This window comes from Vicia villosa, linkage group LG1 (assembly GCF_029867415.1).
Source record: "Vicia villosa cultivar HV-30 ecotype Madison, WI linkage group LG1, Vvil1.0, whole genome shotgun sequence".
Classification (NCBI taxonomy): Eukaryota; Viridiplantae; Streptophyta; class Magnoliopsida; order Fabales; family Fabaceae; genus Vicia; species Vicia villosa.
The window spans coordinates 34,147,435-34,162,822 of record NC_081180.1 but is presented as its reverse complement, the minus strand read 5'-3'; the positions used below and the strand labels follow the sequence as shown (position 1 = coordinate 34,162,822).

Sequence of the window (15,388 nt, the reverse complement as noted above, 5' to 3'; positions counted from 1 at the left end):
TGACATCTTCACTAAGCCTTTACATTCTCCTATCTTTGTTTTGGTCAAGTTAGGCCTCTGTAGCTTACATAGTCCAACTTGAGGGAGGCTATTAGATTATATTTACTTGTACCACTTATGTAAAGCCTTTTGTACAGCTAAGCTTATACCCTTTAGCCAATTATAGACTGACACCTGGATGATTACGAATAGATAGTCATTCTACAGCTTATCAACTTGTATATAATGTATGTTGAACCAACCTTTAAGGGTTAATGGGAATGAGTTTAATTTTCAATAACAAACTGGTTTTTCTGTTATCAAGTTTCTGCATCTTCTTCTTCATTGCACTGCAGAATCTTCCTGATATCTCCATTGTCAACAATCCCTCAGAGTCTTATTAAGAATCTGAGAAGAACATGTTGAATCCTGGGGGATTTGCGCTTATGAGGCGGATAAATCCTTAAGGACAGTGTACTTACACGCCTCAGGTTTATTATTTTATAGGTTCAATGGTTCTTATTCTGAGAAGAGGTGATCGAGTTATATTGGTGGTCAAATTTCTACAAAAATCTAGTTATGGATCATCGTGTCCATGCAAAAGTTGGCATTGTACTTCAAGTTGCGTATTGTATTGATGTTTTCATACTGTTCATAACTAATAGAAAATTACTTTACAAGATGGGTTGTTGACACAAGTTCAAGGTGAAACACAAAAATTAAGATTATAATTATTATTACATAATTCGATCAAGTGGAAAAATAGAAAATAATTTATTGTGTTGGAATGTGAAATAGGTGGTGAATATAAATAGTACACAAAGGTGAAAAGTTAAGACACATCATCGTTGAAATGTGAGTGTCTCATAGGTTGGTAAGTTATTGTTTGAGCAACGATCTATGGAGTCTTAGCATTGTGTATGGAGAATACAATCATAAGATAGCTAAATTATTTGAAAATCATAAATATGTAAAGCATCTAAAACTGAAACAGGCGATACTTGTTCATAAGATGACATGTAATCAGGGTCGGCCCTAGACTCGGGCAAGGCCCAGCAGCCCAAGACCTCAAAATTAGAGGGGCCTCAAATTTTTGAGAGTGAACTTTATGAATTGTAATATTAAAATTATTATATATTTTTTAATTTGAAATATAGACATAAATGTCTTTGAAGCGCAGCGGAAAGTTTTGTTTGCCATCATATGCTAGAGTGTGAGTTCAGTTCTTGAAACTTGATTTTATGCTTATTGCCAACTGAACTAATATTTTATTGCCAGCGGAAAGCTCAACTTGCCTCTCTACCGTTATAAATACATTCATTGTCAACTGCACTAAATAAAATATTTGTTGTTCATTGTTTTCTGTTATAAATATATATAAGAGTAATGCTATTCTTATACCTATATTATACATCAATACTTACACCAAACACTTGTTCACCGTATTTACACGGTGAACAGTATTTTTTAAAATAAAATAATAATATTTATAAAAAAATATTATTTATTTTTAAAATTACGTACGACACTGTTCATGTACGGACGTACATTAACCAACTTCATTACTGCATTAACCAAGTTTTGACACTGCATTAAATAAGTTTGATGACTGCTAAAAATTATTTTTAATATCTGAATGTTGCATTAACCAACTTCATTACTGCATTAACCAAATTTTTACACTGCATTAATCAAGTTTGGTGACTGCTAAAAATTATTTTTAATACCTGGATGTTGCATTAACCAACTTCATTACTGCATTAACCAAATTTTTACACTGCATTAACCAAATTTTTTTTTTTGCTTTCGCACCGGTTCCGACCTACATAGTAGATCGACTAATCCGTGCATTAACCAAATTTGAGTAATGCTATTCTTACACCCATGAACAGTACTTTACAGTAGTCATCAAATTTGTCTTTATGTAGTTCTAACAACAACTAGAAAATTTATGCATTAACCAAATTTGAGTAATGCTATTCTTACACCCATGAACAGTACTTTACAGTAGTCATCAAATTTGTCTTTATGTAGTTCTAACAACAACTAGAAAATTTATCTTCATATAATTACTATTAACAACTTTCACTCTCTTAATACCTAAAAAAAAAGAGAAAGCAGTACACAAACTTAACTCAAATTATTTATGGTTTTTTATTAAAAAGATATATTATCATATTTAATTATAATATATTATTAAAAATTTAGTAATATTAATATTATTTATAAAAAATATTTTGATTAATTATTCAATTATTTTCCAAGGCTTTGTTTGCGAGTTTGGACGGGAAGAGAGGAGAAGGCTTTGAAAAATAGGAAGAATTGAGTGAAAAAAATAAAAAGATTTTGGATACGAGGGTTTTGGAGGGTTTGATTTTATTCATAATACTAAAAACCCCATAAAATGGGGGAACTCAAAAATTGTATTGAAGGAGGGTTTTGGAGGACTTACATAATTTTTCCAAATAACTTTTAGGTTGTTATACTATTACAAAAATTAAAAATTTAATAATGACAATGACTCTTTTATCATTCTAAACAAATTCATTTTTTTAAAAAATGTCAAATATTTTTCTATATTTTTTTAAAATTTCGCTTTCGGAAGCCTTCCCCTCCCCTCCCCTCCAAACTCGCAAACATAGCCTTGGGGTCTATTTTATTATTTGCCCTGGGCCTCTAAAAAGTCAGGACCGACCATGCATGTAATATGGTATTTTCAAGAAATATCTTGATGATGTTGAAGAAAATAAATGATCATAATGCAACTACTATCAAGCATGTTTTTGAAAAAGGCTTTCAGTGTTCGAACAACCGAATGGAGACAATTATGTCGCTAGTGAAGGAGGTAGAGAGTGGTAACCATGTGTAGGACAATTGAATACTATCAAAAACAAAGATCAAGCATTTGTAATGGTAATTCGCAGAAAGCAATTGGATTAAGCTCAATTTTGATAATGCATACAAGAAGTTTACGACCATCGTAAGATGCAAATGTTTGTTCAGGTCGAAATCTGGTTAAGAGAATATGCACAGAAAATTGGATTATGTGATGCTATTATCATGAAGATGTGGACAATATTTCATAGGATTGAGATAACTTGGCAAGAAAGAATTAAAATTTAGGGTATAGATTGACTCTAAAGTCCTAATAGATATGGTTGACCAAAAGATTGAGAATGCTCACAGTTTTCCAACCTTAATTTGTAGATTAAGAAGGATTGCTAAAAAGAAGTGACACATCAAGTTCAACTATATCTAAAGAAAAGAAAATCATTATGCAAATTTGATAGCCAACTATAACCTTACTATGAACGACAATAAACTCCTCATTCTTTTTAATTTCACGTCGAATGATATCAAAGTCATGTTAGCGATTGATATGCCTCATTTCCTAAACTTGTTAGATTGTCTTAGTCAATTTTCTCTTGTATTCTTTGACCAGACACTAATTGAAAGAAATTAGACATTATTATTATTATTATTATTATTATTATTATTATTATTATTATTATTATTATTATTATTATTATTATTATTATTATTATTATTATTATTATTATTATTATTATTATTAATGTCTTTAGCTCTTTTTCAACCAAAAAGATACAAGACATTATCATTAATAATACTAGATTGCCGACTCGTACTTTGCATGAGTATATAAAAAATAAAATTATATATTTTTTACAATAGTTGATATTTAATTTTTTATTTGCATGTAAAATTATCTTGCCATTTAGGTTATATTTACAATTAAACTATTATTTTTTAATGATGTAAAGTCAATTTAATAAAAATTATAATCACAACCTTAAATTTATATATTAAGATTATGATAAGATTATAAACAAGTGATAAATATAATATTAATAATTTTATGGCATAATTGCAACTTTAGTATTCTTATTGTCTTTTTCTTGATTTTGATTTCTCTATTTTAAAAATCTCTATTTTAGTCTCTTTTTTAAATTTTCTATGCAATTTTTGTCCCCCTATTTTATTTTTTTGCAAAATTAATTCATATTTTTGTCTCCTTTTCAACAAAAAACTTAAAATGGAATCAAAATCGTGATTTTAAAAATGGGGGACCAAAATTAAAAAAAAGACAAAATAGGAGAACTAAAATTGCATTTAAGCATGTAAAAAAAATAAAATTGCTACCTAATTTTATTTTACTAAATAAATAAGAATATTTCATTTTATTGAAATATTAACTTAATCAATTTTCTTTAAGATGTAGGAGTAATTAATTGCTGCTTTGTTAAAAAAATGAATTTTTTTAAATAAATAATTTTTTATAATGTAAATAAATAATTTTATTTAATAATGTTTTGGATCAAAATTTGGAACATTAAAATATAGTCAATATAAATTTTATGATAAATATCATTTTAGTAATTTATTCACATATTTAATTAAATCAAGTCATATAAGTTGTTACGAAAATATTTTAAAAATTAATTTTTAAAAAACAGTTATAGTTTTATTGAATACACATATAAAAAAGAGTTAAAAGGTAGTGCACTGACAGTGTAAAATAACTTTACACTGTCATCCAATAGAAAATCATAAAGGTGGCATGTCATTAAATTTTTTTTAAATAAAAAAAATAGTTTAATTGGATACATGGGTGGTGATTGGTTGACAGTGTAAAAATATTTTACACTGTCAGTGCATCACCCCTTTTCTCTATAAAAAAAACTTTTGCTTCATCAATACATAGCCAATAAAATACGAATATAAACTCACCAATACTTTCATAAAAAAATTCTCAAATAAAGAAACAAATAGAATTAGAATTAGTTAAAAGAACTAACTTCACTCCTCATTAGTCACATGATCTTCTTGTTCCCAGAAGCTCTCGATACCAGTGTCATTTCACAGATCCAAATCTACTGAGAAAATCTCAATCTTCAATCTTCTCTACCGTCATTTTCCATGGCAAACGCCTGGAAAAGAGACAAACCCTTCCGCCTCCTCTCTCCAAAGTTACTTTTTTTACTCTTCTCTTCCACTCTCCTCTTACTCTTCCTATACTTCTCTTTCCTCACTCCTCGTCCTTCAAACCCTAACCCTAACTTCCTCACTCTCAACACCAACCTCTTCTCATCTTCAATCCCTCCTTTCGATTGCATCAAATCTCCGCAAGCTCATCCAGTAGTTGCCAGCGTCGTTGAAGGTGTTCGTTACCCGTTTCTATTTTCGCTTTCCGATTTTGGAAACCTACCTGATAAACCGCATAAGAACATTGTGAGGTTGCTTAAAGGGAAGGCTTTTCGGAAACCTGATATCTCTGTGACTATTCAGGAGATTCTTGAGAAGGCTAAGAGTGAGGGGAGTAATGGGTTTGTTGTGGATGTGGGGGCTAATGTTGGGATGGCGAGTTTTGCGGCTGCGGTGATGGGGTTTAGGGTTTTGGCGTTTGAGCCGGTTTTTGAGAATTTGCAGAAGATCTGTGAAGGGATTTACTTTAATAGAGTTGCGGATTTGGTTACACTCTTTGAGGCTGCTGCTTCGGATCGTATCGGTAACATTACCGTTCATAAGGTGATATTTCTTTTTGGTGTTGTTTTGTTGTTTGTTGTGCCTGAATTCAATTTTGGTTCCTATAGTTTGTGGTGATTGTTAGAATATGTGAGAAAACTTCAATGAAGAAGAATGAAAAGGATGGAAGAGAAAGAGTAGGAGCTGAAAATGTATTGATTCAGCTCAAATGAACAAGAATGAAATGGTCACAACTATATATTTATACTTGAGTTCATAACAAGCTAACTAACTATTTCTTAAAACAGAAATTATAACAAACAAATTATAACAAACTCATAATTGAATTTGAAAATAAAAATTTCCTCAAATGGTAAGTAGTTGATAGCTTGATATTAAAAAGAGATCTTCACTTCTTCATTTATTCAAACAACCTCCCTCAAGCTTATGTATGGTAGATGTTGATCATGCCAAGCTTGGATACAAACGAATTGAATTTTGATGGTTGAACTGATTTTGTCAAAAAATCCGCCAGTTGTTCTTGTGATGAAATGGGCAACAACCTAAGCAAACCTTGTTGGACCTTTTCCCTCACCAAATGACAATCCATCTCAAGATGTTTTGTCGTTTCATGGAATACCGGATTGGATGCTATATGAATAGCACTTTGGTTATCACAATACAAGACTGGTGGCTTGGAGCATGAAACATGTAAATCCCTCAAAACATACAACAACCAAATCAGTTCACAAGTGGCTGTACCTAGAGCTCGATACTCAGCCTCTGATGAGCTTCTAGAGATGGTTTGTTGTTTCTTGGTCTTTCCACGAAATCAGAGATCACCCCAAGAAGAAACAATAACCTAATGTCTATTTTCTTGTGTTAACATAACCTGCCCAATTCGCATATGTGTAGCCCTATATTTGAAATTTTGAAGATCTAGGGAAGAGCAAGTCATATCCAGGATTCATCTTTTGGTACCTTATGATTTTGCAGGTTGTTAGGTAGTGAACATGTGTAGCTTTGTGGAGGAACTGACTCAACTCTTGTGTAGTAAGTGTAATGTCTGGCCTGGTATTGTTTAAGTAAATCAATCGGCCTATCATTCTTCTATATGCACTAATGTCCTCCAATGGTTAAAGCAATTTCAATGAAGGATCCATAGGTGTTGCAACTGATTTCGATGCAAGGAGGCTCGAGTCATTAAGTCCTGACAATATTTTCTGTGATATGGTGATGCCATCCTTGGAATGTGCAACCTCAAGTCGAAGGAAATATTTCAAAATTCGTAAGTCCTTGATTTTGAAGTTTTCATCCAGAATGCATTTGATACGATCAAACTCCATTAAGGATGTTCTTGCTAGTATAATGTCATCCACATATACTAGCAGTGTGATGTGATCACCCTTTTTCAAGGTGAATATGGAGTAATCAGCAGTGGATTGTGTGTACTCAAGTTTTAGTAGGAGTGATGTGAGGTTTTCATACCACTTTCGACTGGCCTGCCTCAAACCATACAAGCTCTTCACTAACTTGAAAACTTGGTTTTGTTTAAAACATGGAACACCTTTTGGTACAAGCATGTAGACATCTTCATCTAAATCACCATGCAAGAATGCATTATTTACATCGAGTTGATGTAAATGTCAATGATTGATGGAAGCTGTAGCAAGTAGAATTCAGACTGGGGATAACTTGGCAACTGGTGAAAATGTGTCAAAGAAGTCCGGTCCTTCAACTTGGCTATACTCCTATGTAACTAGTCTGGCTTTATACCTTTCTATAGATCCATCAATTTTGTGCTTAATCTTGTAAACCCATCTGCTACCTATAGATTTAACAAGGGGTGGAAGGTCCACCATTACCCAAGTACCATTTTGACTAGTGCCTCTAATTCATACTTCATAGCCATCTGCCCATTCTCATCTTTGCAAGCTTCCTTATAAGTTTTAGGCTCAGAATCACGTGTGACAAACATGCTAAAGGACTTATGAGTAGGAGACAAAGACTAAAAAGAATGGAAAGAAGATATGGGATAAGTAATACCTAAAGTGGATGGTGCAACCAAACTGTTTGATGAATTGCCCTCATAGTCCTCAAGGTGAGAGGGTGTCTGTCTGTGTCTAATGGACCTGGTAGAGTTAGGTGGTGGATCTACATCATCAAATGTGGGAGTGATAGAGGAGGTTTCAGGAGTGTTTGATGTGTTATTACTGGAAGAAGGGTCAATTTGTGGTGACTGCAGTGAATCATGACAGTCATGTGAGCTAAGTTGGTCTAAGGGCAAAGGATCAGTGTAAGTGTTTGTGGGTTCATGAGTCACATTGTCACCAGTATGGTATTGCCAATTGGGTTTAAATAGAAAATGTGATCATGATGGACAACATGTCTAAATATAAAAAATCTCATCAGTGTTGAAATCAAGGAGTACAATCTCTTTTATACCTTGCTTGTAGCCCAAGAAAATGCAATTTCTCCCTCTATGGTCAAATTTAGGTCAAGCTTAGTTCTATGTGCCTGTATTGTTGAGGCATATGTGAGGGTACCAAAAGTTCTCAAGTCATGTATGTCAGGATCTTTGTTGTACATACCTTGATAAGGGGATTTATTTTGCAAAACAACACTAGGAACTCGATTCATGATAAAACAACATGGTTGACAACAAAGGACCAAAGCCTTTTAGGTAAATTTGCTTGTAAAAGAAGGGCTCTAGCTATGTTTAAGATGTTTTGATGTTTCTTCTCAACCCTTCCATTTTGTTGAGGGGATTCAACACAACTGGTTTGGTGAAGAATGCCTTTAGAAGCAGAGTAGTTTGGCATAATAAATTTTGGTCCATTATAACTTCTAATGCATTTGACACTAGTTTTATGTTGGTTTTCAACCATTTTGATGAAATTGATGACATTTTGTCTAATTTCAGCTTTGGTTTTCATCAAAATGATCCAAGTATACCTGCCGAAATCATCTAAAGCAGTCATAAAGTAGGAATGACCATTATGTGACTTGATGGCTAAGGGACCCCATGCATCAAAATGAATTAATTCAAAAGGGTGCGATGATGCAGTAAAGCTATTATTGAATGGTAATTTCTTGTGTTTAGCATAGTGGCAAACATCACAAAGTGCCTTTTTATCAATAACAACAAAAGGAAATATAGATTGTAAAGCTTGTAATTTAGCAAAAGACAAATGACCTAATCTAAAAATTCAAGAGAAAACTAAACTGTGCGAAGAAACTTAGCCAAGGCACATTGGCCATTTGGCAATTTGAAATTAATGGGAGTGATTGAACTAAGATGATGGACTAGAGCAAATATGATCACTAGCTCTTGAAACTATTATCCAGTAGTTAAGAGTGGAGCACTTATAAATGAAAGCGTGAGGATTACCTTGAGCATCTACAAATGTATGACCTGTAGATGAAGAGGAGCAAACTTGATTGGAAGCTGTAAAAGTTGATCCTTGATTGATGGTTGAATGCTGAAGAAGATTCACTAGTTTATCAAATTGTGCTTGAGTAGTAGGTGCATGTCCATGCTTCTCATTTTGCTGTTGAATAGAGACATCATCCTTTTCAATATCATTAGTAGTGGCATTGTTGGCTGTTGGTCCTTTACCAAAATGAGGTGGAAAACCATGTTTTCTATAGCAAACCTCAATTGTATGACTAGTTCTTCCACAATGAGTGTATATTTTGGATTTGGATGTGTTGGATTGAAAACCAGAATTACCAAACTTGGAACCTGTTTTCTTGAAACGAACAACATTGATCAATGCTTGAGAATCATCAAAGGGAGTAAAATTGCCTTGTCGCTCATGTTGTAACACCATAGAAAAGATCTTGTTCATGGCAGGTAAATGATCCATCAGGAAAATCTGAGATTTAACGACAACAAAATTTTCATTCAGGTCGGTAAGGAATCAGATAACATCCAAAAGATTGTGATTGCTTCTTGCATTTCTCATGGCAGCGCAAGAACACCCGATTCTACAAATGCATTGAGGAATAGACATGTAAATCTCCAATTCTTCCCAAAGAATCTTTAGTTCAGAGAAAAATCGGTAATAGACTTCGAGTCTTGTTTCAATGCATATGTTTCTTGGTGTAATTCCGAAATACGAACGAGATCACCTTGAGAGAATCGCTCTTTCAAATCATTCCAGACATCTATTGCATTTTCCATGTAAACGATCGATTGAGCTATGGATTCTGAAACATAATTGATGATCCACGAAAGAATTAACATATTGCATTGATTCCAAGCACGCATGGAAGGATCAAACGTATCACCAGGAACTGGAATCGATCCGTCGATGAACTCAAGGTTCATCTTAGAACCAAAAGCACGATGCATGGAACGGGTCCAAGAATGGTAGTTGGAACCGTTGAGTGGTGGCGCAACCTTGACTGAACCAGGTCCATCACTGGGACGCACAAAGTATGGACAGGTGGGATCAAGATGAGGATCAACCGGAGGAGCATTACATGGTGGTGCCATTGTTGCATATTGGAGAATTAAGAAAAGAAGAAAATCAGAGCGAAAGAAATGTAGATAAAGGTTGGATCGAGATGGCAAATGATACTATGTTAGAATATGTGAATCTCCATTGATGGAGAGAAAATTCAATGAAGAAGAATGAAAAGGATGAAAGAGAAAGAGGAGAAGAAGCTGAAAATGTATTGATTCAACTCAAATGAACAAGAGCCATGTCACAACTATATATACACTTGAGTTCGTAACAAGCTAACTGACTATTTTCTAAAATGAAACTATAACAAACTCATAATTGAATTTGAAAATAAAAGTTTCCCCAAATGGTAAGTAGTTGATAAATTGATATTAAAAGAGATCTTCACTTCTTCATTTATTCTAACAGTTGTGTAAATTGAACTATAGTGAGGGAGGGATTATGGAAGAAACTTGGGTTAGTGTGTAGTTGGATTCTTCTATAGTAATCTAATGAGTTCAGAAGAAAGTAATCATTTAGGCTATATTTGGATATTGTAAAACCAGCATAGTGGAATGGATTCTTCAATAGTGGTGGGATTGCTTTGATGGAGCAACGAAAAAAGAGAACTAGCTGTTTCGATATTTAGAACGAACTGGTCTGATTTATGGTGAATGGATTTGTGACAATGAGAATCTATTTCCTTGATTTTCAAGTGTAGTAGATATTGATTCCATATCTTAATACCTATTTCCTTGATATTTCCTTTTTGATTAGACATTCCATATTTGAATCCTACTTTGCATGATTGACCATAATGCTATATTTCTGTTTTAAGAAAAGTTTTATACCGAGAACACAATTTCTTGCCATTTCCCCCCTATATTTGGGAAATCTTGCACAATATCTTTACTTCTATGTGAATGGAATTATTTAGGATGTTTATAGAGTTCTTTTCAGTTCAAGTATAGTGTTAAAAATCCGATAGGATCAATTAGTATTGATTAATATTGATATTGTATTCATTACCTTATTGTGTACAACTTAGCTTATTGTGTACAACTCACATGACTATGTATATAGGTTACCTTATTGGGTACAACTCACATGACTATGAATAAACACTCATGTGATCTCATTTGACACAACATTACAACTGACACAACATTACAACGAAATACAGTTTCTTTGTATAGCAAACAACAATTAGAGATGTTTCAAGTCTAGTCTCATTAGTTCATTTTGGAAAAGGTTTACTGTTACTATTAAGGTATTATATATATTACTGGAAGTTATTAACATGCTAAACAGAATAGACCCAAAGGGCTACTGCTTTCAGGATATTGGCCTACGCTATCTTGCAGAAAAAATTATCTTTTTTAGGTTAATCAGTGGGCTGCACAGATTTATTTGCAAAACAGAACCTTAGCTAAAAATTATATTTTTTAGGTTAATTAGTGGGCTGCACAGATTTTTCCTTTTCTAGGCATCTGACAATTCTGCGACAAGCGTCCATAGGCGCTACTTTTTCTAATACCTTCATTTTTTTCTTTTTTTTAACAACCAATGTTAATAATTAGTTGTCATTATTATTTTTTGTCGTTCACCAGGTTAATTTTTCATTTTTCATATCTCACTTTTTTACTCTGTAAATTTGTTGTTAGCTTTGCATTTGAAGTCACGTTGAAGCTTTAAGGACATGTTTTTTAAAGAGACAGTTGAGAACAATCATGTCTGTTGGATTTTGACAGAGCCCGGTTGGCTAAGATGGGGATATGGATTCCATGCTTTAACAAATATACAAATTTATACACATTACGCAAACTTGGCCATTGATTTGAAAAGGCATTTTTTGAACAATGATACAATGACTCATTAAAGAGCCTGCTGGTCTGCTTCCATTGTAAAAACTAGGATGTATGTCATAAGTTTCAATATTCTCCTCCTAGGGCGATAACTTGAAAATGCTGTCTTCATATTTTCACGTGCTACCAATGATAACCACTTTTAATAGCATCTTAAGAATAATGCACAAAATTGAATTTGCACTGGTTATGAAAATGTTTTATTAGTTTGGAAATTGAGAAAAATGCAACATTTTTTGTTTTTGATTATAGTTGTTGTCTAGTCTCTACCATAAAAGTTTATTCTTCTTGAAATGCTACTACTGCTTGTCATTCATGTGCTGATGTTGTTTTTCTTTTCTTTTTGGGGTCTTAATTTACCAGTTGGTTGGTAGGCTGGACAATAGTGCGGTATCCGCCACAGGAGCAAAGTTGGCATTTAAGTCCAATGAAGAAATAGCTTTTCAAGTACGTACTGTTCCGCTTGATGAAGTGATTCCAACATCAGAGCGTGTGCTTCTGCTCAAAATAGACGTTCAGGGTTGGGAATATCACGTTCTCAAAGGAGCTTCAAAGTTACTCTCACGGAAGGGAAGCCAAGCTCCCTATCTCATATACGAGGAAGATGAGCGTTTATTGCAGGCTAGTAATAGCAGCGCTAAAGAAATTCGAGACTTCCTCCGTAGTGTGGGTTATCATGATTGCACCCAACATGGCACAGATGCACACTGCACCAAGAAGGATTGATTGGAATTTTGGTTTGGTTTTGCATCCCCCATATGGAAAATCAAGTCATTCCTTGTTTGTCTACACTTTCCAGGTGACTAACACCACGTCTCAGCAAATTGTTAAGCAGTGAACAATTTGATGAATTGATTACAGATGATGATGATGGAAACCGTTGAGATGGGTGACAGCTGCACTGCTAACCGCAAGCTGCTTATCAACATCATGCAAAAGTATCTAATGGACATCCATTATATTCAACACGATTCTTGTGTAGATGTCTTTGGATTTTACCGAGGTTTTGTATACAAGCTTTTAGTTGTAAGTTTCCAATTAAATTTGTGTATCATACACACAGAATACAAAAGCTTCTCATGTTTGATTTGTCATAACTAGTATGAAGTTTGAACATATAGGAGATTATATCCTCTTCATTCAGGAGAAACCATGATCTGAATAATTTATAAATGGGTAATGTGAAATTGTATATGTTCCAGTACAAAGTAAATAACTGGCCAGCTCAAATAAACAGAATGTGCTATGCATATGTGCTACAAGACTAAATAATAAATGAATTGTTATCAAGCTTCAATTTGTATGCAACTTGAAACATCTGAGTGCACTGCATCATCTTCCACTAGCCAAAAGCAACAACCCAAGCTTCAGAAACCTCCTTGCAGGATTCCAAAGATATCTAAGGTTTCAAAACTGTAATTCTGTAAAAACATGAGAATTTTAAGAAGCTTTAGAATCATTGTATTCTAATTCCCTTCTCGTGGTACAGAAGTAAGGATAGACATAAGTCGCACAACTACACCAAAGCAAGAAATATCAGAAGACAGACATATATTTTCAGCCTAGAGGTTGATGCTTAAACTATGTGCAAATAAAAGATAGATGTGTCAATTACCAAAACAATTACTACCTAGAGACATTGATTCCTGAGGCTCAAGCCACACAACGAAGTCTTTAGGATTCTTTTGGAGCACTAGTTTTTGAAGTGCCAGCTCTTTCCACCATAACATCATAAAGCTGCTTTCCATTCTGTTTGGGAAAAATAAATCAGCAAGAAATAACAAAGAAAAATGTTAAACCCTACTGTCTACAACTCAAGCAAGTATTATATTCAATGTCTAAGCAATTTCCTATTTGTATACTTGCTTTACTAGCATCCAAATTGCTTACAAAGATTATTGGGAAGAAATGAATTTGCCCTTCAGGTTTTGTTTGTGTTTCCTTGAAGTAAACCAAGATAGGAAAGTTTGGCCACCAGAATTCCCAATTAACAAATGATGAGTATCTACAACAGATAAACATGTGTTTTAGTCCTACACTGCTGTAAAAGTCTAGTCAGTGTTGAAACAAAATATGGTACTTACTTCCAGCGATTTTTTCCACCGACAAAAGCATTCTCGCCTGATTCGTCGAGCTGATCGCCTATTTTTACCTCCTATATCACATTATGAATGTAACTCGAATATGAATAACTAAAGATAACAGAAATACATAATACACAACAAATAAAATGGCAATAACTAAATAAACATTTACATCAAGACATGCAGATAAAGTAATAGATTAGAATGGTAAGAAGGAACAAACCAAAGCCTCATCATCAAAGACAAATCTCACTCTAGTTGTCTGTGGAAATAAAAAAACAAACAAACAATAATTTAGAGAAAATGCCGGCCACTGAAAAGGAATGCAAATAAAATACAGATTGTAGCAAACAATGAAAAATTAGCAGTCAGAATATTGGTCTTGCATTTTCTTAATTACACTGTCTTCTACTAGTAAATTACCTGGAACAACAGAAGCAATCCAAGGAGACCAACAGGTACAGCAGGCACTAGATTATCTGTGTAAGCCAACCCACCGGCAAAACCTGATAAAACAATTTTAAGTTATCAATAATTTAGGTCGTTTATGAATCTACTTATACAAGGAAATGTGATAAGAGGTTAAATACAAATCACCCTCAAGATTTTGATTCACCTAATATCAAATGACCCTACAAAACTATAGCAATAGATAGTTAACGGAGAAACTTGTTTTTCAGATGAATAAAAACTAAGTCTTTTGAAAGAGTGTAACTGGCCCAATTTAATGATTATAAGCTTAAAATCATGTGAAGAGAGAATGAGCAATCACCAAGTAGTACAATTGGAATCCGGTAATCTGGTTCAGGAATCACAGTCTCCCTTTTCACTCTACTCTTCACCTTCTTTCCAATTCCAAACTGTCAACAAAGAAATTCACATTCACATTCACCAGTCATACTACCAGTAACCTACGAAACACCGACACATACACCACACTTGACACTAACACCGAAACACTGCATCCGTGTCAGACACTAAATTGAAGTCTCAGTTCTACATAAGTAATGAATGATACTTATACAATACAAGTTGTAAGCAACCATAAAAAACCACACATAGAAGTTGCTAGTTACCAATGAGTTAACAACAAAACGGTTTCCATGGCTTCCCGTTATCTGTCTCCCAGAGAAATTTGGATTAAACACAACATGTCCACACAATGAAGTCCTGAAACCACTCAAGCATCCAATATTTTCCCTCCCTGAAAAAACCAATCACATTAAAAATCCACAACTACTATCAAACTAAAGGGTATGAAATCTTTGTGAAAATATCAACTATGTTGAAAAGGGAGGTGAAATTTTCACAGAACACCTAAGAATTATAGATACCAAACGAAATTACATGCAAATTTGCTTACTTTGGGAGGGAACAAAGTGGTGTACGGACAACAAAGTGCTCGCCATTTGTTTCTGATAAACAAAATCCATGTCCTTGTTTTGTGTGGTGGAACAATAAAAATGATATTACGGTTATGCCCACTATTTTGTGACATCAAAGGTATAGTTTTTAGAAAGTATCT

At 33.7% G+C, this 15,388-nt stretch overlaps 2 protein-coding genes across 3 annotated transcripts; one reads left to right on the top strand and one right to left on the bottom strand.

Moving 5' to 3' along the window:
• Positions 1-4,744: 4,744 nt before the first annotated feature.
• On the top strand, positions 4,745-13,201 carry LOC131633659 (uncharacterized). Its single transcript, XM_058904358.1, has 2 exons — positions 4,745-5,526; positions 12,143-13,201. Exons 1-2 carry the CDS (start codon positions 4,918-4,920, stop codon positions 12,503-12,505), a joined length of 972 nt encoding a protein of 323 aa, XP_058760341.1. The 5' UTR covers positions 4,745-4,917; the 3' UTR covers positions 12,506-13,201.
• Positions 12,919-15,374, bottom strand: LOC131633669 (uncharacterized). 2 transcript variants are annotated; one of them, XR_009293374.1, is made up of 9 exons: positions 15,227-15,374; positions 14,940-15,067; positions 14,636-14,723; positions 14,287-14,369; positions 14,087-14,125; positions 13,864-13,934; positions 13,670-13,784; positions 13,395-13,528; positions 12,919-13,200 (listed from the first exon to the last, which is right to left on the bottom strand). XR_009293374.1 is itself a non-coding variant. In XM_058904362.1 (9 exons), exons 1-8 carry the CDS (start codon positions 15,294-15,296, stop codon positions 13,454-13,456), a joined length of 669 nt encoding a protein of 222 aa, XP_058760345.1. In that variant the 5' UTR covers positions 15,297-15,374; the 3' UTR covers positions 12,919-13,200; positions 13,410-13,453. The 2 variants fall into 2 exon arrangements, 1 of the variants encoding a protein (XP_058760345.1); XM_058904362.1 differs by having other exon boundaries at positions 13,410-13,528.
• Between the last annotated feature and the right edge of the window lie 14 nt (positions 15,375-15,388).

Coding starts and splice junctions, on each gene's coding strand:
- LOC131633669 (XM_058904362.1), bottom strand. CDS start 15,296: ATGGATTTTGTTTATCAGAAACAAATGGCGAGCACTTTGTTGTCCGTA. Junction 14,370..14,635: donor GATTCCAATTGTACTACTTG/GTGATTGCTCAT, acceptor TTGTTTTATCAG/GTTTTGCCGGTGGGTTGGCT. Junction 14,126..14,286: donor GATTGCTTCTGTTGTTCCAG/GTAATTTACTAG, acceptor TTATTTCCACAG/ACAACTAGAGTGAGATTTGT.
- LOC131633659 (XM_058904358.1), top strand. CDS start 4,918: ATGGCAAACGCCTGGAAAAGAGACAAACCCTTCCGCCTCCTCTCTCCA. Junction 5,527..12,142: donor GTAACATTACCGTTCATAAG/GTGATATTTCTT, acceptor TTAATTTACCAG/TTGGTTGGTAGGCTGGACAA.